Source organism: Myxocyprinus asiaticus, chromosome 11 (assembly GCF_019703515.2).
Source record: "Myxocyprinus asiaticus isolate MX2 ecotype Aquarium Trade chromosome 11, UBuf_Myxa_2, whole genome shotgun sequence".
NCBI classification, from domain to species: Eukaryota; Metazoa; Chordata; class Actinopteri; order Cypriniformes; family Catostomidae; genus Myxocyprinus; species Myxocyprinus asiaticus.
Genome location: NC_059354.1, coordinates 765,845 through 792,726, shown reverse-complemented (window position 1 = coordinate 792,726; position 26,882 = coordinate 765,845). Strand labels below are relative to the sequence as shown.

The window sequence follows — 26,882 nt, the reverse complement described above, 5'->3', positions numbered from 1 at the left end:
CAAAAAAGAAAATTTGCTGATAATTTACTCACCCTCAGGCCATCCAAGATGTATCTGAGTTTTTTCTTCATTAAAACAGAATTTAAGACTTTTAGGATTTCATTTCAGGCCTCCTCCTCTAAACAATGCAAGTGAATGTCCTCCATTTTTTGATGGTCCAAAATGCATATTTAGGGTGCATCAAAATAATCTACACAATTCCAGTTGACAAATAAAGATTGATTATTTTGAGAAACAAAACAAAACAATACTTATATACTTTTTAATGACAAATGCGTCACGTGGAGGAGGAGTCAGGAAGCACGTCATTGTTTACAATAGAAACTTGCATAGACCAAGTGCCGTTCACAAACCAAAACAGTCCAAAACAATATAAAATAAAATAAAAAATAATTTCCAAATAATAATAATAAAAAAAAAAAAACAATGTAAACAATGACGTGCTTCCTGACTCCTCCTCCACGTGATGCATGACCTTACCAACGAGCTTACGTCATCCCTCTCATGAGCGCACATCACAGAGATGTACGGAAGGGAACATTTGTAGTTAAAAAGTATATACATATTGTTTTGTTTCTCAAAATAATCAATCGTTTGGGTTCAGAAGAACTTTTTTTATCGACTGGAGTCGTGTTGATTATTTTGATGCACCCTAAATATGCATTTTGGACTGTCAAAAAATGGAGGACATTCACTTGCATTGTTTAGAGGAGGAGGCCTGAAATGAAATCCTAAAAGTCTTAAATTCTGTTTTGATGAAGAAAAAAACTCAGATACATCTTGGATGTAAATTATCAGCAAATTTTTATTTTTGGGTGAACTATTCCTTTAATAGTTGGTGACTTTAACATTCACATAGATAATGAAAATGACACATTATGATAAGCATTTATTGATATTCTCAACTCATTTGGGTTAGAAAAAATGTGACAGGACCAACTCATTGGCATAATCATATGCTAGATTTAATTCTGTCGTATGGAGTTGATGTTGATAACATAGAAATTCTGCTGCAAAGAGAAGACATTTCAGATCATTACCTCGTCTCTTGTATACTGCGATTAACTAATGTCACTCAATCTACACCTCACTATTGTTCAGGTAGAACTATTCTTTTGACCACTAAAGATGGCTTCATTAATAATCTTCCAGATTTGTCTCAAATACTCAGTAAAAAAGTTTAGAAGAACTTGTAGTCACAAAACATGTAAATACAGTCTTCTCTAGCACTCTTGATAGTGTCACCCCCCCCCATGAGAAAAGCCCCACACCATGGTACAATGATCACACACATGCTCTTAAGAGAAAAGCTCGAAAAATGGAAGAGTACAAAATTTGTCATATTTCACAGTGCATGGAAGGACAGTGTCTCTAGCTACAGACAGGCACTAAAAGCTGCCAGGTCAGCATATTCTAGCAAAGTCATAGAAAATAACCACAACAATCCTAGGTGTTTATTCAGTACTGTGTCTAAATTGGTTAGAAATAAAGCCTTGACTGAACCAGATATCCCGTTGCAGCACAATAGTATTGACTGCATGAATTTCTTTCCTGATACAATTTAAATAATCAGAAATAAAATGGGAATTATGCAATCATGTGCCACAGCACCTCAGAGAACAGTGTCTCATAATTTTCCCAACAAGCAACATCAATCCTTCGCTGTCATAGGTCATGAATAGCTAACAAAACTTATCGAAACATCAAAAGTAACAACATGTATGTTAGATCCAATATAAACTAAGCTCTTAAAATAGGTGTTTCCAGTAATCTCAGAACCTCTTCTTAATATTATTAACTCATTGCTATCCTTAGGGCATGTCCCAAGAAACTTTAAGCTGGCAGTTATCAAACCGCTTATTAAGAATCCACAGCTTGATCCTGGACAGTTGGCAAATTATAGACCGATCTCAAATCTCCCATTTATGTCGAAAATACTATAAAAGATAGTGTTCTCCCGACTATGTTAATTTCTACAGAGACATATGAACAATTTCAGTCAGGATTTAGGCCCAATCACAGTACTGAGACTGCACTTATCAGAGTTACAAATGACTTGCTCTTAACACCTGATCACGGCTGCATTTCATTACTAGTGCTTTTAGATCTAAGTGCGGCCTTTGACACCATAGATCACAACATTCTCTTGGACAGGCTGGAGAATTATGTTGGCATTTGTGGACTTGCATTAGCATGGTTTAGGTCCTATTTATCAGACCGCTTCCACTTTGTATGTGTAAACGAGGAATTGTCAAATCAAACAAAAGTTAAGGATGGAATGCCACAGGGATCAGTTTTACGGCCTCTGCTTTTCTCATAATATATGTTTCCCTAGGAAACATTTCAAGAATCGTGGAATAAGTTTTCATTATTATGCTGACGATACCCAACTTTATATTTCTTCGAAACCCAACGAAATTTCACAATTCTCCAAATTAGCAGAGTATATCAGTGAAATCAAAGATTGAATGGCTAGAAATTTCCTCCTAATCAATTCCGACAAAACAGATGTATTAATTATTGGACCAAAAACGTCTAAAAATAAGACGCAAAAATATAATTTAACTAGATGGATGTATTGTAATGTCATCTTCTACATCAAAGAATTTAGTCTATCCTTTCCAGTGTTTTTAGGACAGCATTCTTCCACCTCAGAAATATTGCTAAGTTACAACACATGCTCTCTGTTGCAGATGCCGAAAAAATAACTAAGGCATTCATGACCTCAAGACTAAATTATTGTAATGCATTACTGGAAGGATATCCTGCAAGTTTAATAAATAAAGTTCAATTGGTTCAAAATGCAGCAGCTAGAGTGCTGGCTAAAACCAAGAAATATGATCATATTAGCCACATTTTATTTTCACTACATTGGCTACTTGTTAAATTTCATATTCATTTTTAAATTCTGTTAACTACGTACAATGCTTTGAATGGTCAGCTCCACAGTATTTAAGTGACCTTCTGTTAAGCTATATTCTGTCACGTCCATTACGATCGCAAAATTCTGGACTGTTAATAGTACCTAGAATATCAAAATCCACAAAAGGAGGTAGATAATATTCCTATTTGGCTACTAAACTATGAAATAGTCTCTTCCGCAAAGGATGCTCCTGTGCTTATTCGCTCAAGCGTCCTCAGGAAGCTTCCTCTGTCCTCCGTCCTAGCTTCCTCATGGTGCATTTAGAAAATGTATTTGTCCTTAATTTTGGTGGACTTTGATCGGTTTCCAAGTCAAGGGCTGGAGGACAGAGGAGGGAAGAAACGAGGATGCACATTTCAGAAATGAATAGCACCCCCATTCAGGAGGTGAACAAATCGTTTCTGTTACCCGTAGAGCAGTGGTTCTCCATTTAGAACCCCAGTGAGCAAGCCAAATGCGACTGTGGCAAGGAACACAAAACTCCATAAGATGTTGGTTAATTGAGAAAAATAACTTTAGGAGAAACCAGGCTCACTGTGGGGGCCAGTTCCCCTCTAGCTAACAGCATGAATATAATGCCAATATTACTTATTTATGTGCAGTGCAATTCATGATTTAAAATGAGTAAACTAAGTAAGTGTTAAGGGCCAGTGTTTAAACAAAAATTTTGTAAGAATTGTAAGATTAATGACTAATGTCTCTGAAGTTCATCCTGGATTAACTGCAGAAGTTCACATAGATGCACTGTCCTTTGTTAGTTGTCTGATGAAGGCTTTTGTTGGCAATTAATTGATAGTCTATGTATTCCATTTCAAGAATGTAATCCATCAATAAACCAAGATTATGCAGGCAGAGATGAGTAAGGTGCATCGCAGTTCAACAGGCAGGTCATTTCAGTGAGGTCTACCTAAATCTAAGATTCAGGCAGTGGCATATGAAGTATCCCATGTCTTATGGTTGGAGTTGGCATCAGTTCATCCTCTGAAGTTCATCGTAATAGATGGAAGTGATGCCTGGCTGGCACCGGCTGCATTTAGTTGTTATCACACAGAGACACATAGCAGTGGAGTCCGATACCAAGCAGGAATGGAGCTGGATCTGTCTGGTTCTGGTGACCTCGGGATAGGAATCCTGATACAAATAGAATAATATTAGCATAGATGCCATTCAAATTTTTTTTTTTTTTTTTTTTTTTTTTGCAGAGTCATGATAAATGTTTCTGGCTCTGGCAGACCTAACTAAAGCAGCCTAATTGTGAGTTGATGGATAAATTAGGTGTATGCCTGGCTAAATAGATGAGTTTTTAGTCTAGACTTAAACTCAGTGAGTATGTCTGGATTGAAGGATTGAAATTGCTTGTGAGGAAAATTATGAGGCAGTTTACTGAGGTACTGTGACAGACGATTGCATAATTACAGTTTTATTTCTGATAATTTCAATGTTATCAGTAAAAAAATCATTACTAATGTGCTGCGACGGAATATCTGGTTCAGTCGAAGCTTTATTACTAACCAATTTAGCCAGAGTACTGAATAAACACCTAGGATTGTTGTGGTAATTTTCTATGGGTTTGCTAAAATATGCTGACCTGGCAGCTTTTAGTGCCTCTCCATGCTCCGTGAAATACCTCAAATTTTTTATTCTTCCACTTGTGCTCCATTTTCCAAGCTGCTCTCTTAAGAGCATGAGTGTGATCATTGTAACGTGGTGCAGGGCTTTTTTCTTTAATTTTCTTTTATCGAAGGGGGCGACTATTTATATTTTCTGTTATTACATCAAGTTCTTCTAGACTTTGTGGCTTACTGAGAATATGAGATAGATCTGGAAGATTATTAGTGAAGCTACTGTATCTACATCAACTCCATATGACAGAATTAAATCTAGCATATGATTATGGCAATGAGTTGGTCCTGTCACATTTGGTCTGACTCCAAGAGAGTTGAGAATATCAATAAATGCTAATCCCAATGTGTCATTTTCATTATCTATGTGAATGTTGAAGTCACCAACAATTAAAGCTCTATCCGCAGTAACTGCTAGATCTGATAGAAAATTCACCAAGGAAATCAGAATATGGCCTGGGTGATCTATATACTGTAGCAAGGGCAAAAGACGACAGAGGTTTTTTATTTATATCTGATGGTGTCATATTAAGCATTATTAGTTCAAAAGACTTAAACTTATATCCTGTCCTCTGAGTAACAGCAAAAACTTCACTTTAAATTGTTGCAACACCTCCTCATCAACCCTTCAGATGAGGCTCATGTTTATAACAATAAACTGGGGGAATAGATTCATTTAAACTAATATATTCATCTGGTTTAATCCAGGTTTCAGTCAAACGGAGTACATCCAAAACTATGATCTGTAATAATTTAATTTACAGTTAGTGCTTTGGTTGAAAGAGATCTAATGTTTAGTAGCCCTACCTTTATATGATGTTTATCTTAATTTTTTTATATTTTCAAGTTTTACATTAATCACATTTTTTCTAAATGATTTAGTGAGAGTTTTGTGTTTGGTAGTTCGTGGAACAGACACCGTCTCTATATGATATCTAGGTGAAACAGTCTCTATGTGTTGTATGGAGTCTCTCTATTTTAGCAGGTCAGGTCTACCCCAAAAACTCTTCCAATTGTCTATTAATCCTATGCAATTCTCAGAGTAACACAGAGGAGAAAATGGGTGCGCACATTAAAATGCATGCAGTTTAATCATGAAATAAAAATAGAAAGCCATTGCATGCAGAAAAATGCATGCAGTTGAATCGCGATAAGAGAATAATGCGGGAAAAAACCCAGATGTGCGCTGAAAAATGGCAGAGATTAAAGATTAAAAGCTGAACACAGATAGATAAGCGATGCTAAAAAAGCTAGCAGGCTACAAGCACAGGCTCGTGTTAGTTGCCAGCATCAACAAGAACAGGAAGTGACATCACTGCAACTGATACTACCCTTCTTACAACCCTACATTGCAAAAAAATTATATTCTTAATTCTTAATAAGTAAATAAATATAGCTGCAAGCAGCAGTTAAGGGGCTAAGCATTTATACAGCAGAGTAAGCAGCACAATAAGGCTGAAATAAGAGTATCACTGTACTCTTCATGGCCCAAGGAATCTAAAGAGACCAGCCTCATAATTTTATTTAACTATTCAGAAGTTATTAGCAAAAAAAAAAAAAAGATTACATTTTTCATAACTCCTGACCACTAGGTGGCGTAGTGCCGAAACATTGTAGGTATCCTCAAGTCATGCTTGCGATGACATATTGTACGTTTTATGTAAATATGCTAAAGCGTATATACAGTATTCACATATTTATTTTGTCTTGCTTATGATCAAATTTTCTGAAGGGTTATTTGCGAGTGTGGTCTATCAAAAAGCTGGTCATAACTTTTTGTCAGCTTTGAACCTAAATAATACATAACAAATTTTAGGCGAATCGGTCAAACGGTTAAAAGAGCAGTTAAAAAAAAAATGTTTTTTCATAAAATTTAAAATTGCGGAAATTCTAGTTGGTGGAGGTCAAAAGCGATTTGACCAATCCTGACTCTGTTTGAACCAAGGAATCACACACACACACACACACACACAAAATTATAATAATAATTTTGTTTCTATGCCCTAAAAGTTATAAGCCAAAATTTTGAACAGTTGGTGGTGCTAGAGGGATTGATTTAGAGACTCCAAATGTGGGCCAATTGTAGTTCAGGGTTTCCTCTGTTAGTGAGCAAAATTTCATAACTTTCCTATGTACGGTCCTATGAGCTGCCCATAGACTTGAGTGAAAGAAGTAGAAGAAAAATAAAAAGAAGAATAATGAAAATTCAAAATGGTGGACAGGAAATATGGCAAATTGGATATCAACATACTCTGCATGACCCGTGAAATCTAAAGAGATCATCCTCATAATTTTTGGCCAAACTAATAAGTTATAAGCAAAGCAAAAAAAAAAAACAAACAAACAAAAAAAAACTTTTGACCACTAGGTGGCACTGTGGGGAAATGCTGCAGGTAGCCTCAGGTCATGCTTGTGATACGCTAAAGCGTTGCATAGATAGCCTCACCCCCATTTTGGCGTGTTTGTGGTCAAATTTCATTGAAGCGTTATTAGCAATCAGTATGAGCTTTTTGCTGATAGACCCCTCTATCAGTGAACCAAATTTCATAACATTCCAATGTACAGTTCTATGGGCTGCCATAGACTCCAGTGGAAGAAGAAGAAGAAGAACACTAACATATACAATAGTTGCTTACGCATTTGCAATGCTTGGCCCCTAATAAATTATTGTATTTATGAAAAAAATTGTAGCATAAACACATTTAGAAATTTTAACCTCAAGTTCTACTGTTGTAATGAAAATTAGGTCTAATAGATTAATAGATTATTTAGAATTAAACTGGAACATGTTTGTCAAAAATGTCCTGGTTACTTGCGTAACCGCTCCCTGATGGAGAGAACGAGACGTTGTGTCGATGTAGTGACACGTGGTCACTCTTGGGAGCCCGAAACACCTCTGGTCTTTGAAAAAAGGCCAATGAAAATTGGCAAGTGGTATTTGCATACCGCTCCCCCGAACATACGGGGATAAAAGGAGCTGGTATGCAACCACTTATTCAGGTTTTGTGCTGAGGAGCCGAGACAAGGTCCTGGCCATTTCACCGGGTAGTCCAGCATTGCGGCAGGAGGGACACAACGTCTCGTTCCCTCCATCAGGGAACGGAGGTTACGCAAGTAACCAGGACGTTCCCTATTTGTCACTCACTCGAAGTTGTGTCGATGTAGTGACACTAGGGGTCCCTATACGAAATGCCAGAACTAGCTGAACTGTGTTACGTGAACTGGCGGTGTGTGACGGGCAGACCATTGTGTGCCTCGTAGCCAGAGCACCAGGCCGACACGTAACCTCCCCCAATACTGTTATGAGTGCCGAACGGCCCTTCAGGAACAAGTCGACTGCCCAAAAGATAGAGACAGGTTAGCCCTAGGGGGGGCTGTCGCGAGGAGTGTGAGGTCCGAGAACCATGTCTGGGTGGGCCAGTAGGGTGCTACCAGGACGACCTGCTCCTCATCCTCCCTGACCTTGCACAGGGTCTGTGCAAGTAGGCTCACTGGGGGAAACACATATTTGCATAGTCCAGGGGGCCAGCTGTGTGCCAGCACGTCTATACCAAGAGGTGCCTCATACAGGGTGTACCAGAGCGGGCAGTGAGAGGATTCTCGGGAAGTGAACAGGTCTACCTATGCCTGCCCGAATCGACTCCAAATCAGCTGGACCACCTGAGGGTGGAGTCTCCACTCTCCCCTGAGGGTAACCTGTCGTGACAGCACGTCCACTGTAGTGTTGAGGTCGCCCGGGATGTGAGTGGCTCGCAGTGACTTGAGGTGCTGGTGACTCCAGAGGAGGAGACGGCGGGCGAGTTGTGACATACAACGGGAGCGTAAACCACCTTGTCGGTTGATGTATGCCACCGTTGCCGTGTAGCCTGTCTGAACTAACACATGCTTGCCCTGGATCAATGGCTGAAACCTCTGCAGGGCGAGCAGAATTGCCAACAACTTGAGGTAATTGATGTGCCAACGTAGCCGTGGGCCCGTCCAGGAGCCGGCGGCTGCATGCTTGTTGCATACAGCACCCCGGTCCGTTTTGAGGCGTCTGTCATAACCAAGATGCGCCTGGAGACCTGCTCTAGGGGAATGCCTGCCCGTAGAAATGTGAGGTCGGTCCAAGGGCTGAAGAGGTGGCGACAGACCGGTGTGATGGCCACGCGATGTGTTCCGCGGCGCCATGCCCATCTCGGGACTCGATTCTGGAGCCAGTGCTGAAGCGGTCTCATATGCATCAACCTGAGTGGAGTGGCCACCGCTGAGGATGCCATATGCCCCAGGAGCCTCTGAAACAGTTTCAGTGGAACCGCTGTCTTCTGTCTGAACACCTTCAAACAGGTCAGCACCGACTGTGCATGCTCGTTCGTGAGGCATGCCGTCATCGAGACTGAGTCCAACTCCAAGCCAAGAAAAGAGATGCTCTGAACCGGGAGGAGCTTGCTCTTTTCCCAGTTGACCCAAATCCCTATTCGGCTGAGGTGCGAGAGCACCAGGTCCCTGTGCGCACACAACACATCCCGAGAGTGAGCTAGGATTAGCCAGTCATCGAGATAGTTGAGGATGCGAATGCCCACTTCCCTTAACAGGGCAAGGGCTGCCTCTGTGACCTTTGTGAAGACGCAAGGGGACAAGGACAGGCCGAAAGGGAGGATCTTGTACTGATATGCCTGACCCTCAAATGCAAACCATAGGAAGGGTCTGTGTCGAGATAGAATCGAGACGTGGAAGTACGCGTCCTTCAAGTCTACCGCCGCGAACCAATCTTGATGCCGGACGCTTGCTAGAATGCATTTTTGCGTCAGCATCTTGAACGGGAGTCTGTGTAAAGCCCAGTTCAGTACTCGCAGGTCCAAGATTGGCCGCAACCCACCGCCTTTCTTTGGTACAGTGAAGTAGAGGCTGTAAAACCCCGTCTTCATCTCGGCCAGAGGGACAGGCTCTATCGCACCCTTACATATGAGGGAAGCGATTTCCGAGGTGAAGTGGACGCCGCTGAACCTGGGTGAATGCCTGGCGAACTGAATCGCGTAGCCGAGTCGGACGGTCCGGACCAGCCATCGCGACGGGTTGGAAAGCGCAAGCCACACATCCAAGCCCCGGGGAGGGGGACCAAGGGGACAATCTCATCAGATGTACCGACGGGTGGGGCCTCGTGGTGGGGTGGAGCCTGAGGTGCCACGTTGTGCCATGGCCTTGCTGAGTTCAGGGGCATCGAAGCACTTACCCGGCTTCTTGTGACCACCCCCGGAACAGCCTGGGACAGGGGAGGAAGAGGCCTGTCCTCGTGACCCATGGAGACCATCATATTGGGGGCGGATTTGTGCCAAAGCTGGGCGCGCAGGGGTGGGGAGACCGCCGCTGGAGCGCCAAACCTGCCAAAATGGAATGGTGGACTGTGGTCGTGATGATGGCTGTGCGCACCGGGTATGTGACCCAGGGAACAAGGAAACCACTTTTTTGCTGAACTCTTGGGTACTGCAGCCACTTGGGCATGCGGTGAAATTAAATGAAAAGGTAACAAAAGATTCTCCTCCCGGCCCTCCACCGGGGGATGGAGTGGTCTGCTTACCAGTGGGTTTCCTCATCCCTGGGTCACCTGTCTCAGGGGCGCTTCAAAGCCTTTCTCAGGCTCTTAGCTGTTAGATGGGTGGCGTCTGCTTCCTGCGGTGGGCTCCACGCCGGGGCCGGGCTGCGGGGGCAGGCTGCGGCAGAGCCGGTGCAGTCACTGCAAGAGGATGCCCTTGGCGACGAGCAGACGAGGTGCGGGATCTTGAGCCGCGCCAGGGCAGGATGTGTTGGATAGCTTACGTCTGCTGCTTCACTGCCGAGAACTGCTGGGCAAAGTCCTCGACTGTGTCACCGAACAGGCCAACATGGGAAATGGTGGCGCCATGGAACCGTGCCTTGTCAGCCTCTCCCATCTCGACCAGGTTGAGCCAAAGGTGGTGCTCCTGGACCACCAAGGTGGACATCGTCACCCGGAGGGCAAGGTTGGTCGCCGAGCGCAGTGCCTGCATCAATCCTGGGGCGGAACTACCCTTGTGCAGTTCCTTTAGGGCCTTAGCTTGGTGGACTTGCAGGAGAGCCATGGTGTGCAGGGCGGAGGTGGCTTGTCCAGCGGCACCGTAGGCCTTGGCCGTCAGGGACGACGTAAACCTACAGGCCTTGGACGGGAGCTTCAGGCACCCGTGCCAGGTGGCGGCGCTCTGCGGGCATAGGTGCACTGCGAACGCCTTATCCACTGGGGGGATCGCTGCATACCCCTTGGTCGCCCCACCATCGAGGGTAGTGAGGGCGGGGGAGCTGAAAGATCGGGACCGGGCAGTAAAAGGTGCCTCCCACGACCTTGTCAGCTCCTCATGCACTTCCGGGAAGAAAGGAACTGGGGCGGGGCGTGGAGCCACGAGGGTTCAGGGGAGAGCAGAGGGTTCCACTCTAGCCCGATGCTCGCGGCTGCCTGGGAAAGCATGTCTGTCATCTCTGCGTCAGCCTGTGTTGGGCGACCGTACCCGAGGGGGGGAGCCCAGCTGAGGCTTCCGCGTCCGACTGGACGAGCCCGCTTTCTGATGCTGTGCTCGAGAGCTCATCATCTTCATGGGCTCCGAACAAGAGGTAGAACTCGAGACGAGCCGGTGGACTCATCCGGAAGCCCGATCGGGGCAAACGAGCATGCTGGGGAATGGGAGGTCCGTGGGGGGACACCTGGCAGAGGTGGTCCCATTGAGGTCCCCAAATCGCCCCCAGTGCTAGCCACGCTAGCCTCATTCCCATAGGTAGAAGGACCGAGGCAGAGAGCCGCTGGGGTGGCTTGCTTTCTTACGAAGGCAAGCTGCGACCGCAACGTTGCCATGGTCATGTTCTCGCAATGAATACATGACCCATCCATGAATACTGTCTCCACGTGGGTAGTGCCCAGACATGAAAGATAGCGATCGTGACCATCAGAAGGCGAGAGATAACGACCGTAACCAGGAATAACACACAAACGGAAAGGCATCTTTAAAAAGATGTTCTACGTGTGCCGCTCTTTTAGAGAAATATACTCTTTTTTTTTCAAAATATACTCTTTTATTTCTGCCGAAGCGCCCAGGGGCGTTCTCTGCAGTGCACCAGTGCAGAGGGGAGAAGCCGCTGAAATGCGCCGTCAGATCCAGCAGAGGTGAATGAACAGCCGTGAGAATTCATCTCAGTGAGCATTGACCGTTCGGCTCCGAAGAGAAAAAACCTGAATGAGTGGTTGCATACCAGCTCCTTTTATACCCGTATGTTCGGGGGAGTGGTATGCAAATACCATTTTTTCATTTTCATTGGCCTTTTTTCAAAGACCAGATGCGTTTGGGGCTACCAAGAGTGACCCCTAGTGTCACTACATCGACACAACGTTGAGTGAGTGACAGATAGGGAATCTCAGTTACAGTGTAATAATAAATAAATAAAAACAATTGTAGCAAAGCTCAGTGTGGCTCTGCTCCAACTCAATGTTGCTTATATTGTCAGGGCTGTCTACTGTTTGAGAGGTTTGTCTTCCTAATTTTCACAGCAGCACCATCTTTGGTTTTAGACGTGAATGAAAACAAGGCTGGGAGGGATAGATGTACAGGCTTTCTAATGGGCTGTACTGCTGTTTAAAGTGTTTTAGATTAATCTGCAGACAAAACATTAATATCTTTCCAAAAACATTCTGTAGCCAAAAAATAAATTAATAAATAAAAAACCCCAGACAACCTTAGTTGTGGAAAATCAGATGGATTCTAGGAGCTTTATATAGCTTTGTACTGTCTGCGCCATTGAAGAAATGGTAAGTCTATCCCTCACAGCCTCATTTTCATTCCAGTTAAAAATCAAAGACGATGATGCTACTGTGAATAAGGTCTATAGCACCAGAGATACAGTAGATTAGAGTAGAGCAGATCATTGGTGCGAGTGGTTCTGTTACACGCTTTGCAGATTAGAAGATGACAAGCCTTTAGCGTGTATAAAGAGATTATCTTTACATTTTCCTCTGCAGCCCTAAATTTCATTTGGGCGGCCACCAAAAAATTCTCAATTTGAAAACCATGGCATGGTCCTTTCCCTGCTGTCCGGACTAAATGCGACACACTTTTGGGTCACTACCCACCAGCTGAGAAACACTGCTGTTGAGTCTATGCAGCTTTCACATGACAAATCTACAAAATTACTATATAGAGGTTAGTTCATTTTGCTGAATGAGACTCAAAGATCCAAGTCAATAAAATGATCCGATCTTCCATCACTACTGAGAAGAATCTAATTTTGTAAAGTTCATCATCTTGAAATTACAGTAACTCCAACATGAATTGAGCGCAGCACTGGCTGCAATATGTATGTGGTCAGAGTTGCTCCAGACTTTTGTATATGATGTACTGCACAGAGAGATCAACAGCACAGATCATCGCACATTCCTCTATCTTTCTCTGTGTGTGTGTGTTATACACGTTTGTGTAGCTGAAGCTGATCGTCAGTGTGAATTGCCGGCTGATGAGGCTGGGATTGTGTGGGATGCGATCTGCTTCACAGTACTGCTCGTTCAGAGGAGAGTGTTTCTCAGCTACTACTTCCTGTATGTTGTATCTGACCTGCAGACCTCAGTGATTCTTGCTTCCAGGTGACATTTTTTATTTTTCATGTTATATAAATCTTCATGATGGTTCATAAGGCTTTCCTTATATATCCAGTACACATTAGGCCCCAGTAATGTATTGATCAGGGATGTACAGATACCGGTATCGGATTTGGGTCCAATACTGTGCTCACGTACTCATGCTCATTAAAAATTATCTGATACCATCTGAAATATGAATGTCATTGCATAAAAATTAATTGCACAAATTAAAATCGCAATATGTCATAGTGTGATTATTAAACCGAAAAGGCTAAATAAAAATACAGTCTGCATGTGCTGTGTGATTTAAAAGTGAGTGTGTGAAGCAGACTGCTCATACACTGAAAACACCATCGCAAGCATCACATGCTCTCTGTGTGTAGTAAATGACAGGGAGCAGAGAACACATTCACCTTAAAATGTGCAGCACAAACAGACTGCATATTTACTTAAATCACAACCTTTTGCGGTTTAATAATCACACTGGGTCACAGTGTCCTGCTTTTCCGGAGGTGTGAAGCTGTCATCAAAACATACAAATTGAAAGGGCTTCACTTGGTTTTCCACCAAAATAAAAGCTATATTTAAATGAAAAAATAAAAATGACACCTGTGAAATATATCACATCTAAATATATCATCACATGTAGTTATGTTAAATTTACTGTAATACTACTACTACCTATAATAATAATAATAATAATAATAATAATAATAATAATAATATTATTATATTTAAGCAATATTTCTCATCTGTGATTTTTTTGTTCTACAGCACTTTATTTGACATAAATAACAAAAATAATGCAATGTTATGTCCAAAATCAATTGATCTATTTTCATTTGATTCAAATTTTAATGAATTAATTTATTTAGACACAGTTTTGATGATAAAATTTAATTTAACCACTGAATATGGAATTAAGAAAAAAATAAAAATGGGAAAGGCAGCCATAACATACAGTTGTCACAAACGCCGGTGAAGATTCCTCAATCGGCAACTGGAGGTCTCTCTCGCCTGAGTATTAACATTGGACTACATTTCCCAAGTGCCCACATACCTGGACTGATTACTGTACATATGTTCCATATCACTCAGACTATTTAGCCCAGTGTGTGTGTTCACTCTTTGTGAAGTCTTGTTTGATTTGGCTACATTTCTGAGCATTATTATTTCCTGTGTTGTTCTGCCCATGTTTGACTCTGCCTTGGTTTACCTCTGTACAAATCTTTGCTGCCTGCCTACCACTGTGTTTGCCTGGATATTTCTATTGCTGTTTGCTGCCTGCCCAGATCCTCTGCCTGTTATACCATGTTTACTGCCCTGCCTCTGAAATTGTTGGTTGCCCTGGTTATTCGACCCATGCTTATCTGTACTCTGAACTTGCTGTGTTTTAATAAACCACACATGGATCCCACTCAGCCTGAGTCCGTGTTACAGAAGACTTCACCAACTACCAATAAAGCGGTCCTCATGCATCTGTCCAGCAAACTCTCTGCCCAAGCGAACCTACTGGCATCTCACCAACAACAACTAAGCTGATTCGCCACACTAACGGAGGAGTTGAAATCCGTACAGAGTCTCCATCGGCCCGCACCTGAATCCATTTCCCCAGCGCCTCAAGCGAGTCAGGTACCAGTCATAATGCCTCACAGTACAGTGACTGTTAATCCACGTTTAGCCTTTCCAGAAAAAGTTGACTGCAATGCTCTATGTTCCTGGCTCAACAGCCCTTGTTATGCCCAACTGATGATAGTAAGATCTCTCTTGTGTGTTCACTGCTACAGCTGTCAAGGACTAAACCGCACCACTTTCAACGATTTTATTCAATGACTAAGAGAGGTATTTGAACATTCTGAGGGAGGAAGGAGTGCTGGGGAACAACTGCATGTGCTTCATCAGGGAATAAATACCGCAGCTGAATTCGCTCTATCTTTTCACACTCTCGCTGCGCAAACTGTGTGGGTGGAAGACACATTAAAACTGCTGTTTCATCAAGGATTAAACACTAACATGCAATCAGAGCTGGCCTGCCATGATGAAGGCAGAACCCTGGACCAATTCATTGACCTCGCTATTCACAATGACAATCTCATTCGCTCCAGGAGACTTACCAGCCCTCTCAGTCAAACAAATCAACCCAGTGATAACGCTGAACCCATGCAAGTTGGTCGAACTCATTTCTCCACAGAGGAGCATGAATGTTGCATCAAGAATCATCTCTGTCTATATTGTGGCCAAGCAGGACATTTGAGAGCTGACTGCCCGACACGACCCCCTCAAACACACAATCGCAGGGTGAGTTTGTTGATTTCCTCTATCCAAATTACTGCTTGTATTGAAGTGCCAGTAAAATTAACATTTCAGTGAGATACCATCACCACTAAGGCCTTGTTAGATTCGGGGGCAGCGGGCAACTTTATTGATGAAAATTTAGGGTCACTGGGGACCGGCCAGGTACTGTACACCACTACTGATCTCATTCTGTAAATTGGAGTTTTACACACTGAAACAACATGCCTCTTCTTCATCCACTCTCCTCACAACCCAGTCATCCTCGGTTTACCCTGGCTGCAGGACCATAACCCACAAATTTCATGGCATGAGAAGCAGATCATGCAATCGGACCCCAGCTGCTCATCCAAGTGTTTAAAGCCAGTCATCCCTATGTCAGTGAGAACCACTATGGTGAGTAACGAGTCCAAAATAGCACCACATGAACCTTCTGAGTATGCTGATCTGATTGAAGCCTTAAGTAAAACCAAAGCCTCGCAACTACCACCACATCGATCTAGTGACTGCGCCATTGATCTGTTACCTGGTACCTCACCACCTAGAGGCAGAATCTTTCCCCTGTCAGAACCTGAGGCTAAACCTGAAATCGTACATTGAAGAAGAACTGGCCAAGGGTTTCATTCGTCCATCCACTTCACTGGCAGCAGCAGGATTCTTCTTCGTGGGAAAGAAGGATGGGGGCCTTCGTCCTTGTATCGATTACCGTGGTCTAAATGATATAATGGTCAAATTCCATTACCCCTGGTCCCCGCAGCTTTGGAACAACTAAGAACTGCTAAGTTTTACACCAAGCTCGATCTGCACTGCGCTTACAACCTCATTCTCATTCGAGAGGGGGATGAATGGAAAACTGCCTTTTCCACCAGCAGTGGGCACTATGAATACCTCGTTATGCCGTTCGGGCTGTCCAATAGTCCATCTGTGTTCCAGTCCTTCATAAACGATGTATTCAGAGACATGTTAAACCAGTGCTTAATTGTATGTATTGATGATATCTTGATTTATTCAGACACCCTGGAGGAACATGTCAAGCAGGTTCTGCACAGTTTTGAAGCATCTCATGAATCACCAACTGTATGCCAAAGCGGAGAAATGTGAATTCCACCAAGCTTCAATCTCCTTCCTCGGTTATATCATCAGTCCAGAAGGGGTGTCTATGGACGAGGGCAAGGGACGGGCAGTTCTAAACTGGCCTCAACCCACTACAGTAAAGGAACTACAACGAGTCTTTGGATTTGCTAATTTTTACAGAAGATTTATCAGAAACTTCTGCACTGTCGCCGCTCCACTCACCACCATTGTAAAGGGAGGAAACACCAAGCTTTGCTGGTCTACTGACGCCATTCAAGCCTTCAATGAATTGAAGAATCGCTTCACCTCTGCTCCAGTTCTGCATCATCCTGATCCCAACGTACCTTTCGTGGTAGAAGCAGACGCATCAAACACCGGTATTGGCGCTATCCTCTCTCAACACCAAGGTAATCTTCCTAAGCTTTTCCCATGTGCTTACTACTCCCATAAACTCTCCTCTGCTGAACAGAATTATGATGTAGGCAATCGTGAACTGTTAGTCATGAAAGCAGCAATTGAAGAATGGCGACACTGGCTGGAGGGGGCCAGACATCCATTTCTGGTATTAACAGATCATTGCAACCTGGAATACCTGCACTCAGCTAACCCCAGACAAGCTAGATGGGCACTGTTTTTCGCTCGATTCAACTTTTCAATCACATATCGTCCAGGATCAAAGAACATCAAAGCTGACTCTCTATCCCATCAATATGACTCCACTCTTCAGAATCCCTCTCCAGAACCCATCATCTCATCCTCTCTGATTCTAGCTCCGGTCCAGTGTGACGTCATGTCTGAAATCTCCCAGGCCCATGTACAAAACCCGCCTCCTCCAGAATGCCTGCCCAAATAAACGTTTGTGCCACCAAGTCTACAAGAACAGGTAATCCCTGGGTGCACTCCTCCACAAGCTCTGGCCATCCAGGTATTACTACCACAGTACGATTGCTAAGAAATCATTTCTGGTGGGAAACATTACAGGCAGACACCAGTACATTCGTGAACGCTTGTCACACCTGCGCCACAGCAAAAACCCCCAGACAACTACCGGCAGGGCTGCTACAACCTCTACCCATACCACAACGACCATGGTCCCATATTGCCATTGATTTTATCACCGATCTACCAGTCTCTCAAGGTAACACCACCATATTAACTGTCATTCTCTAAGGCATGTCGACTAATACCCCTGTCTAAGCTCCCATCAGCCTTCGAAACCGCAGAACACCTCTTCCATTATGTGTTCCTTAATTATGGTCATCCTGAAGACATTGTCTCTGACCAAGGCCCTCAGTTTACATGAAGGGTTTGGTCAGCTTTCTTTCGATAACTTAATGTCAATATAAGTCTCACTTCAGGTTACCACCCCCAGTCTAATGGCCAGACGGAACGTCTAAATCAGTAACTCACCAAATTCCTTCACATGTACTGTCAACAGAATCAAGCCAACTGGAGCCGCTTTCTTCCCTGGACAGAATATGCACAAAACTAGATCCTCAAACCCTCCACAAAATTAACGCCCTATCAGTGTGTTCTGGGGTTCCAACCCCCTCTACTTCCATGGTCTGGTGAACCATCCAGTGACTGGTTTCAACGAAGTGAGGCTGTTTGGGACCAAGTACATGTCCATCTACAGCATGCCATAAACAGGGGAAAAGAGCAAGCTGACCGCCATCGTCGTCCCAGTCCCAACTACACTTCAGGTCAGTGGGTGTGGCTTTCAACCCGGGAACTTCGTATCTGCTTACCTTGCAAGAAACTCAGTCCCAGGTATGTGGGTCCTTTCAAAATTCTGAGACAAATTAATCCCGTGTCATATCGCCTCCAATTACCTGCTTGGGAGGGGTACGGTGCGGAGGAGAGGTCCTGGGTCAAGGCAGATGATATCCTCGACCCCAGTCTCATCGCAGAATTTCATAGGACTCACCCCGAGAAACCGGCCCCTCGACCTCGATGTAGACCCCGACGTCAGATGTACTCTCGCATCAGGAGCCGCTCACGGTGGGGGGGGGGGGGCTCTGTCATAAACGGCGGTGAAGATTCCTCAATCGGCCTCTGGAGGTCTCACCTGCCTGAGTATTAACAATGGACTACATTTCCCAAGTGCCCACATGCCTGTACTGATTACTGCACATCTGTTCCATAACACTCAGACTATTTAGCCCGGTGTGTGTGTGTTCACACTTTGTGAAGTCTTGTTTGCCCCGGCTACATTTCTGAGCATTATTATGTCCTGTGTTGTTTTGCCCGTGTTTGACTCTGCCTTGGACTACCTCTGTACGAATCATTGGTGCCTGCCTACCACTGTGTTTGCCTGGACTATTTCTATTGCTGTTTGCTGCCTGCCCCCATCCTCTGCCTGTTATACCACATTTACTGCCCTGCCTCTGAAATTGTTGGTTGCCCTGGTTATTCGACCCATGCTTGTCTGTACTCTGAACTTGCTGTGTTTTAATAAACCGCACATGGATCCCACTCAGCCTGAGTCCGTGTTACAACAATATTGGTTATTTAATTTTTTTTTCTGTGAAACTTTACATTTTTTACATTTGGTTTTTTTACAGTGTGAGAGCTAAAAATGACTATTTTTTTTTTTTTTTTTTTGAGATAGAGTTTTGAGTCACAGTTGCTGAAACCAATAAAGTCAACAAGTCAGCTCTCTAGTTTTGTTTTTAGTGATTATTTTACATAAAGTGTATATATATATATATATATTAGGGCTGAAACGATTAGTCGCTATTATTAACAATTTTTTATTGTCAACAAAAATGTTCATTGTCGAATAGTCGTTTGATCTCATTTAACGTAACATGAGATCTCATTAAACTCTAATGATAATGCGCAAGAGCAGCACTGCAGTTCGCGCCTGACTGAGGAGAGGAAGAAGACACAGCTCACAGTCCAGATGCACTCTAAACTTTCCAAACAGCTTCAGGTGATGTAGATCGCAAAGTATGAGGGAATTATAATGCAAAAATACAAAATTAGTAAATACAGAAGCACTCTCGTAGTGGAAAAAAATGGAGCTGGAGCTGCCACTCCGCTTAGGCAAAACTTGCGTGTTGAGTGTCTTTAAAGGAAACACTCTGGTGCTACATCTTAAATGCAGTTATATTTAATGTATTATAGCTTTATTAAAGTTCAAATAGTATGGAAGCAGATCATGTAAATAACTACAAACTCCGAAACTGGCATTTCTCTGTGTGGTTAGCGCCTCTTCTATGAGTTGTGCGAATGTCCCGATCTAAGGGGGAGAGATTGAAACTACACCCAGCTAAGGTACACTCTGGTGCGTGGACGCTCGTCCCTCGAACGCGCACTTGCTGCAGCAAGATTATAACATGATGGCTCGTGATTTATTGAATCACAATATATGTTTTTATATTGCAGCTTTAGCAGCTATACTGCAGAACAAAAAATGTTATCTGAGAATTTTGAATATATTATTAAAAATACAAATATTTAAAAATATCTAAAAATCCTTTAAAAAAAGATGTATTCACCTGAGAAGCAGCATATAAGATATTTAGACTTGCTTTTAGAGAATAGATCTTGAATATAAATATATTTTGTCTTTACTGCACTCGCAGAAGTATAACCAAGTGAAAAAATACATTTGTATATAAAATACACTTATATTTCAAGCTAGGGTGTGCAATCTTTTCCAGAAACATTTTTTGTTATACTGGTTGAAAGTCTCTTCACATTCTGATAGCAATCAATAATATAAGTGGTCTAAATGTAAAAAAATTCGGTCCAAATGTAATGATAGGATGTCCTTCCTGCCTGTCAATAATCTGTTAAGAGCTAATGATTAATCGATGCAACAATCGCCGAATAGTCGAATAATTGTTCTAATAATCGTTAGATTAATTGATTATCAAAATAATTATTAGTTGCAGCCCTAATATGTATATATACACTTGTGCTCAAAAGTTTGCATACCCTTGGAGAATTGGTAATATATGTACCATTTTTAAAGAAAACATGAGTGAGCAGGCAAAACACATTTCTTTATTTCTTATGGGATTCATATTCAGCTGTAAGTTATAACAGAATGGCACAATCATAAAACAAAACATGGCAACAAAGAAAAAAATGAAATGACCCCTGTTCAAAAGTCTGCATACCCTTAGTTCTTAATACTGTGTATTGCCCCCCCTTAGCATCAATGACAGTGTGCAGTCTTTTGTAATAGTTTTCTATGAGGCCCCAAATTTTTGCAGGTGGTATAGCTGCCCATTCGTCTTGGCAAAATGCCTCCAGGTCATGCAAAGTCTTTGGTCATCTTGCATGAACCGCATGTTTGAGATCTCCCCAGAGTTGCTCAATGGTATTAAGGTCAGAAGACTATGATGGCCACTCCAGAACCATCACCTTTTTCTGCTGTAACCACTGGAGGGTCAGCTTGGCCTTGTGCTTAGGGTCATTGTCGTGCTGGAAAGTCCAAGAGCGTCCCATGCGCAGCTTTCGTGCAGAAGAATCCAAATTGTCTGCCTGTATTTTCTGATAACATGCTGAATTCATCTTGCCATCAATTTTCACAAGATTCCCTGTGCCTTTAGAGCTCACACACCCCCAAAACATCAGTGAGCCACCACCATGCTTCACAGTGGGGATGGTGTTCTTTTCACTATAGGCCTTGGGTCAACCTCTCCAAACATAGCGCTTATGGTTGTGACCATAAAGCTCTATTTTGGTCTCGTCACTCCAAATGACAGTGTGCCAGAAGCTGTGAGGCGTGTCAAGGTGTTGTTGGGCATATTGTAACCGGGCTTTTTTGTGGCATTGGTGCAGTAAAGGCTTCTTTCTGACAATTCGACCATGCAGCTCATTTTTTTCGTATTGTGCTCTTTTTCCAGAGCAGCCTGTATTTCTCCTGTGGTTACCTGTGGGTTTTTCTTTGTATCCCGAACAATTCTTCTGGCAGTTGTGGCTGAAATCTTTCTTGATCTACCTGATCTTGGCTTGGTATCAAGAGATCCCCGAATTTTCCACTTTTTAATAAGTGATTGAACAGTACTGACTGGCATTTTCAAGGCTTTGGATATCATTTTATATCCTTTTCCATCTTTATAAAGTTCCATTACCTTGTTACGCAGGTCTTTTGACAGTTATTTTCTGCTCCCCATGCTCAATATCTAGCCTGCTCAGTGCACCCACATGAGAGCTAACAAACTGATTGACTATTTATACACAGACACTAATTGCAATTTAAAAAGCCACAGGTGTGGAAAATTATCCTTTAATTGCCATTTAAACCTGTGTGTGTCACCTTGTGTGTCTGTAACAAGGTCAAACATTCAAGGGTATGTAAACTTTTGATCAGGGCCATTTAAGTGATTTCTGTTATCATTATGATTTAAAAAGGATCCAAACAAGTATGTGATAATAAATGGCTTCATAAAAGACAGTTTTTTTGCATGGTCAGTCATATTTTCAAAATCAATGCCAAAATTTCACAATTTCTGCCAGGGTATGCAAACTTTTGAGCACAACTGTATATATATATATATATATATATATATATATATATATATATATATATATATATATATGTGTATATGTGTGTGTGTGTATATATATATATATATACACACACCATTCAGCCACACCATTAAAGCCACCTGCCTAACATTGTGTAGTTCCCCCTCGTGCCGACAAAACAGCTCTGACCCATCGAGGCATGGACTCCACAAGACCTCTGAAGGTGTCCTGTGGTATCTGGCACCAAAACGTTAACAGCAGATCCTTTAAGTCCTGTAAGTTGTGAGGTGGGCCTCCATGGATAGGACTTGTTGTTCAAGTACATCCCATAGATGCTCAATCGGTTTGAGATCTGGGGAATTTGGAGGCCAAGTCAACACCTTGAACTGTTTGTCATGTTCCTCAAACCATTCCTGAAAAATTTTTGCAGTGTGGCAGGGCGCATTATCCTGCCGAAAGAGTCTATTGCCATCACGGAATGTGTTGCCATGAATGGGTGTACGTGGTCTGCAACAATCTTTAGGTAGGTGGTACGTGTCAAAGTAACATTCACATGAATGCCAGGACCCAAGGTTTCCGGGCAGAACATTGGCCAGAGCATTACACTGCCTCCGCTGGCCTGCCTTCTTCCCATAGTGCATCCTGCTGTCATCTCTTCCCCAGGTAAATGATGCACACGCACCCGACCGTCCATATGATCTAAAAGAAAATGTGATTCATCAGACCATGCCACCTTCTTCCATTGCTCCATGGTCCTGTTCTGATGCTCAGGTGGACAGGAGTCAGCATGGGCACTCTGACCAGTCTGCATATACGCAGCCCCATACGCAGAAAGCTGAGATGCACTGTGTGTTCTGACACCTTTCTATCATGGCCAGCATTAAGTTTTTCAGCGATTTGTGCTGCAGTAGCTCTTCTGTGGGATCAGAACAGACGGGCTAGCCTTCGTTCCCCACACACATCAGTGAGCCTTGGGCGCCCATGACCCTGTCGTCAGTTCACCAGTTGTCCTTCCTTGGACCACTTTTGGTAGGTACTAACAACTGCATTGCAGGAACACCCCACAAGACCTGCCGTTTTGGAGATGCCCTGACACAGTCGTCTAGCCATCACAATTTAGCCCTTGTCAAGTCGTTCAGATCCTTACGCTTGCCCAATTTTCCTGCTTCCAACACGTGAAATTCAAGAACTGACTGTTCACTTGCTGCTTAATATACCCAACCCCTTAGATGATTCACTTCATCTGTCAGTGGTTTTAATGTTGTGGCTGATCAGTGTGTGTATATATGTGACGAGGAGTAGAGTGTGGCCGGGATCGTGAAGGTCAAATCAAATCAAATCAAATCACTTTATTGTCACACAGCCATATACACAAGTGCAATGGTGTGTGAAATTCTTGGGTGCAGTTCCGATCAACATAGCAGTCGTGACAGTGATGAGACATATACCAATTTACAATAACATCAAATTAACACAACACAATTTAAACATCTGTTATACACATAATTACACTCAACAATATACAAATAATAACATACACCGTACAGTATACAATACGCACTATATAGATACACATTATTCAATAAAAATTAAAAATTAAAATATATAAAAAAGTATATATATATATATATATATATATATATATATATATATATATAGAATGTACAGTATTGTACTGTATTGACATTCAGGCTGTCGGTTGATAGTCAGTTGTTAAGAGAGAACATAATATAATAATAATAATAATATAATTTATGACAGTCCGTTGTGAGATATAAGAGTAAGGGTAATAAAGTGTAGTGCTGATGTATTTTGATCGTGGGAGATCAAGAGTTCAGAAGTCTGATTGCTTGGGGGAAGAAGCTATCATGGAGTCGGCTGGTGCAGGTCCTGATGCTGCGATACCGCCTACCTGATGGTAGCAGTGAGAACAGCCCATGGCTCGGGTGGCTGGAGTCTCTGATGATCCTCCGAGCTTTTTTCACACACCGCCTTGTATATATTTCCTGGAGGGAGGGAAGCTCACCTCCGATGATGTGTCTGGCAGTTCGCACCACCCTTTGCAGTGCTTTGCGGTTGTGGGCGGTGCTATTGCCGTACCAGGTGGAGATACACAGTGCAGGTGTAGAACTGTGTGAGGATGTGGTGGTTCATTCCAAACTTCCTCAGCCGTCTCAGGAAGAAGAGGCACTGATGAGCCTTCTTCACAACGACTTCAGTGGACCATGGACCATGTGAGTTCCTCAGTGATGTGGACACCCAGGAACTTGAAGCTGCTGACTCTCTCCACTGGTGCTCCATTGATGGTGATGGGACTGTGTTCTCTGTCTTTTCTTCTGAAGTCCACCACAAGCTCCTTTGTCTTACTGACGTTGAGGGAGAGGTTGTGCTCCTGACACCAGTGTGTCAGGGTGTGCACCTCCTATCTGTAGGCTGTTTCATCATTGTCAGTGATCAGACCTACCACCGTCGTGTCATCAGCAAACTTAATGATGGCATTGGAGCTATGTGTTGCCACACAGTCATGTGTGTACAAGGAATACAGTAGTGGGCTGAGAACACAGCCCTGTGGGGCTCCAGTGTTGAGGGTTAGTGATGAGGAGATGTTGCTGCCTATTCTAACCACCTGGCGTCTGCTTGACAGGAAGTCCAGGATCCAGCTGCACAGCGAGCTGTTTAAGCCCAGAGCCCGGAGTTTCTCATCTAGCTTGGAGGGCACTATGGTGTTGAATGCTGAGCTGTAGTCTACAAACAGCATTCTCACATAAGTGTTCTTTTTTTCCAGGTGGGAGAGAGCAGTGTGTATTGTAGATGCAATGGCATCATCAGTGGAGTGGTTGTTGCGGTAAGCAAACTGCAGCGGGTCAAGAGAGAGAGGCAATACAGAGCAGATGTAATCTCTGATTAGTCTCTCAAAGCATTTGCTGATGATGGGGGTCAGAGCAACAGGACGCCAGTCATTTAAGCAAGTTATTTTTGATTGTTTTGGAACAGGCACAATGGTGGATGTTTTAAAGCATGTGGGGACTACAGACAAAGAGAGGGAAAGGTTGAAAATGTCCGTAAAAACACCAGCCAGCTGGTTCGCACACGCTCTGATGACGCGGCCCGGAATGCTGTCTGGGCCCGCGGCTTTGCGGATATTCACCCGTCAGAAGGATCGGGTTACATCCGCTACAGAGACGGAGAGTGAACTAACCTCTGTAGCTTCAGCCGCGAGAGCTCTCTCCGCGAGGGCGGTGTTATTTCCCTCGAAACGAGCATAAAAAGTATTTAGCTCATCCGGTAGAGAGGCAGCGGTGTTCATGGCAGAGTTTTTATTCCCTTTAAAGTCCATGATGATGTTAACTCAAAGTTAAGCGGAGGTCCGCACATTAAGTGCCGCGCGAACATCGCTATTAATCCATGGTTTCTGATTCGGATAGATCCGTATTGTTCTGGTCGGAACGACGTCCTCAACGCACGTTCTGATGAAACGCATTACGCTATCAGCATAAAACTCGATGTCGTCATCAGAGGCGGACCGGAACATCTCCCAGTCCGTGTGATCAAAACAGTCTTGTAGCGTAGAATCTGACTGGTCCGACCAGCACTGGATCGTTCTGAGGGTGGGTGCTTCCTGTTTCAGTTTCTGCCTGTAAGCGGGCAGAAGCAGAATGGAAGAGTGGTCCGATTTGCCAAATGGTGGGTAGGGGAGGGATCTGTAGCCATCCCGGAACGGAGAGTAGCAATGGTCCAAAACCCGGTCCCCTCGTGTGTTGAAACTAATGTGCTGGTGATATTTTAGTGCGACTGATTTTAAACTGGCTTTGTTTGTGGTTTCCTGCTCAGTTATAATCCCATACAGTTCCTTGAGTGCCCGGTCTGTGTCGGCTTGTGGGGGAATGTACACAGCTGTGATAATGACCGCTGTGAATTCCCTCGGTAGCCAGAATGGTCGACACAGAAGCATGAGAAATTCCAGATCAGGAGAGCAGAAAGACTTGACAGAATGTACGTTCCTCTGATCACACCAGGATTTGTTGATCATAAAACATACACCACCTCCTCTGCTTTTACCTGAGAGGTCTTTCGCTCTGTCCGCTCGGTGCACGGAGAACCCCGCGGGTTCAATGGCTGAGTCTGGAATCTCCGCAGACATCCAAGTTTCCGTAAGGCAGATAACGCAGCAGTCCTTTGTATCTCGTTGGAAAGAGATCCGCGCTTTCAGCTCGCAGAGCTTGTTATCCAGAGACTGAACATTTGCCAGTAGAATAGTGGGTAGCGGGGGTCAATTTGCACGGCGTCTTACTCTGATGAGAACGCCGGCTCTGTTTCCCCTTTTCCTCCTGCGTTTCCGCGGCCATGCTGCCCAGACAAAGGGCTCCGCTTGTGTGTTTGTAAACAGCGGGTCGGCATTGAGGAATGTGAAGTCCGGTTTACGGTGTGAGACTGCTGAACCAATGTCCAAAAGTGTTTGTCTGTCAATAAGACAATAAGGCAGACAATATCCAAGACAAAAAACATAAGAATTGTGAACAAAACAAACAAAACACTACTATGTTCTGTCGGAGCTCGCAACACAGCAGCCATACTCGGCACCATCTTGAGTCCAATTACTGAAGCTTTAATTGTAAATATGTACATTTCTGTAGCTCTGCTTGATTTTAAATTGTAATCTGAGACACCCCTTAAAATGGGCCATACCATTGACATTGCTTGAGCAGTTCAAGTGAATGGCAGGGGGGAAAAACGCTCGTTCAAGGGCGAGCATTCATTCTAAAATCTAAAATGCTTGTGTACAGTTCAGTTGAATGATCAAGTTTACACTCTTTAACTTAATGCTGATGATTCTCATGTATGAAGCATGCTGTCTGCTGAAATAACAAACAAT

At 43.4% G+C, this 26,882-nt stretch overlaps 1 protein-coding gene across 1 annotated transcript in view; it reads left to right on the top strand.

Moving 5' to 3' along the window:
• Positions 1-26,882, top strand: part of si:dkey-11f4.7 (piezo-type mechanosensitive ion channel component 2) — a 648,587-nt gene that overhangs the window by 326,169 nt on the left and 295,536 nt on the right. The window contains 1 exon segment of the mRNA XM_051709767.1: positions 13,000-13,159. Within this exon segment, the coding sequence (XP_051565727.1) occupies positions 13,000-13,159 (160 nt within the window).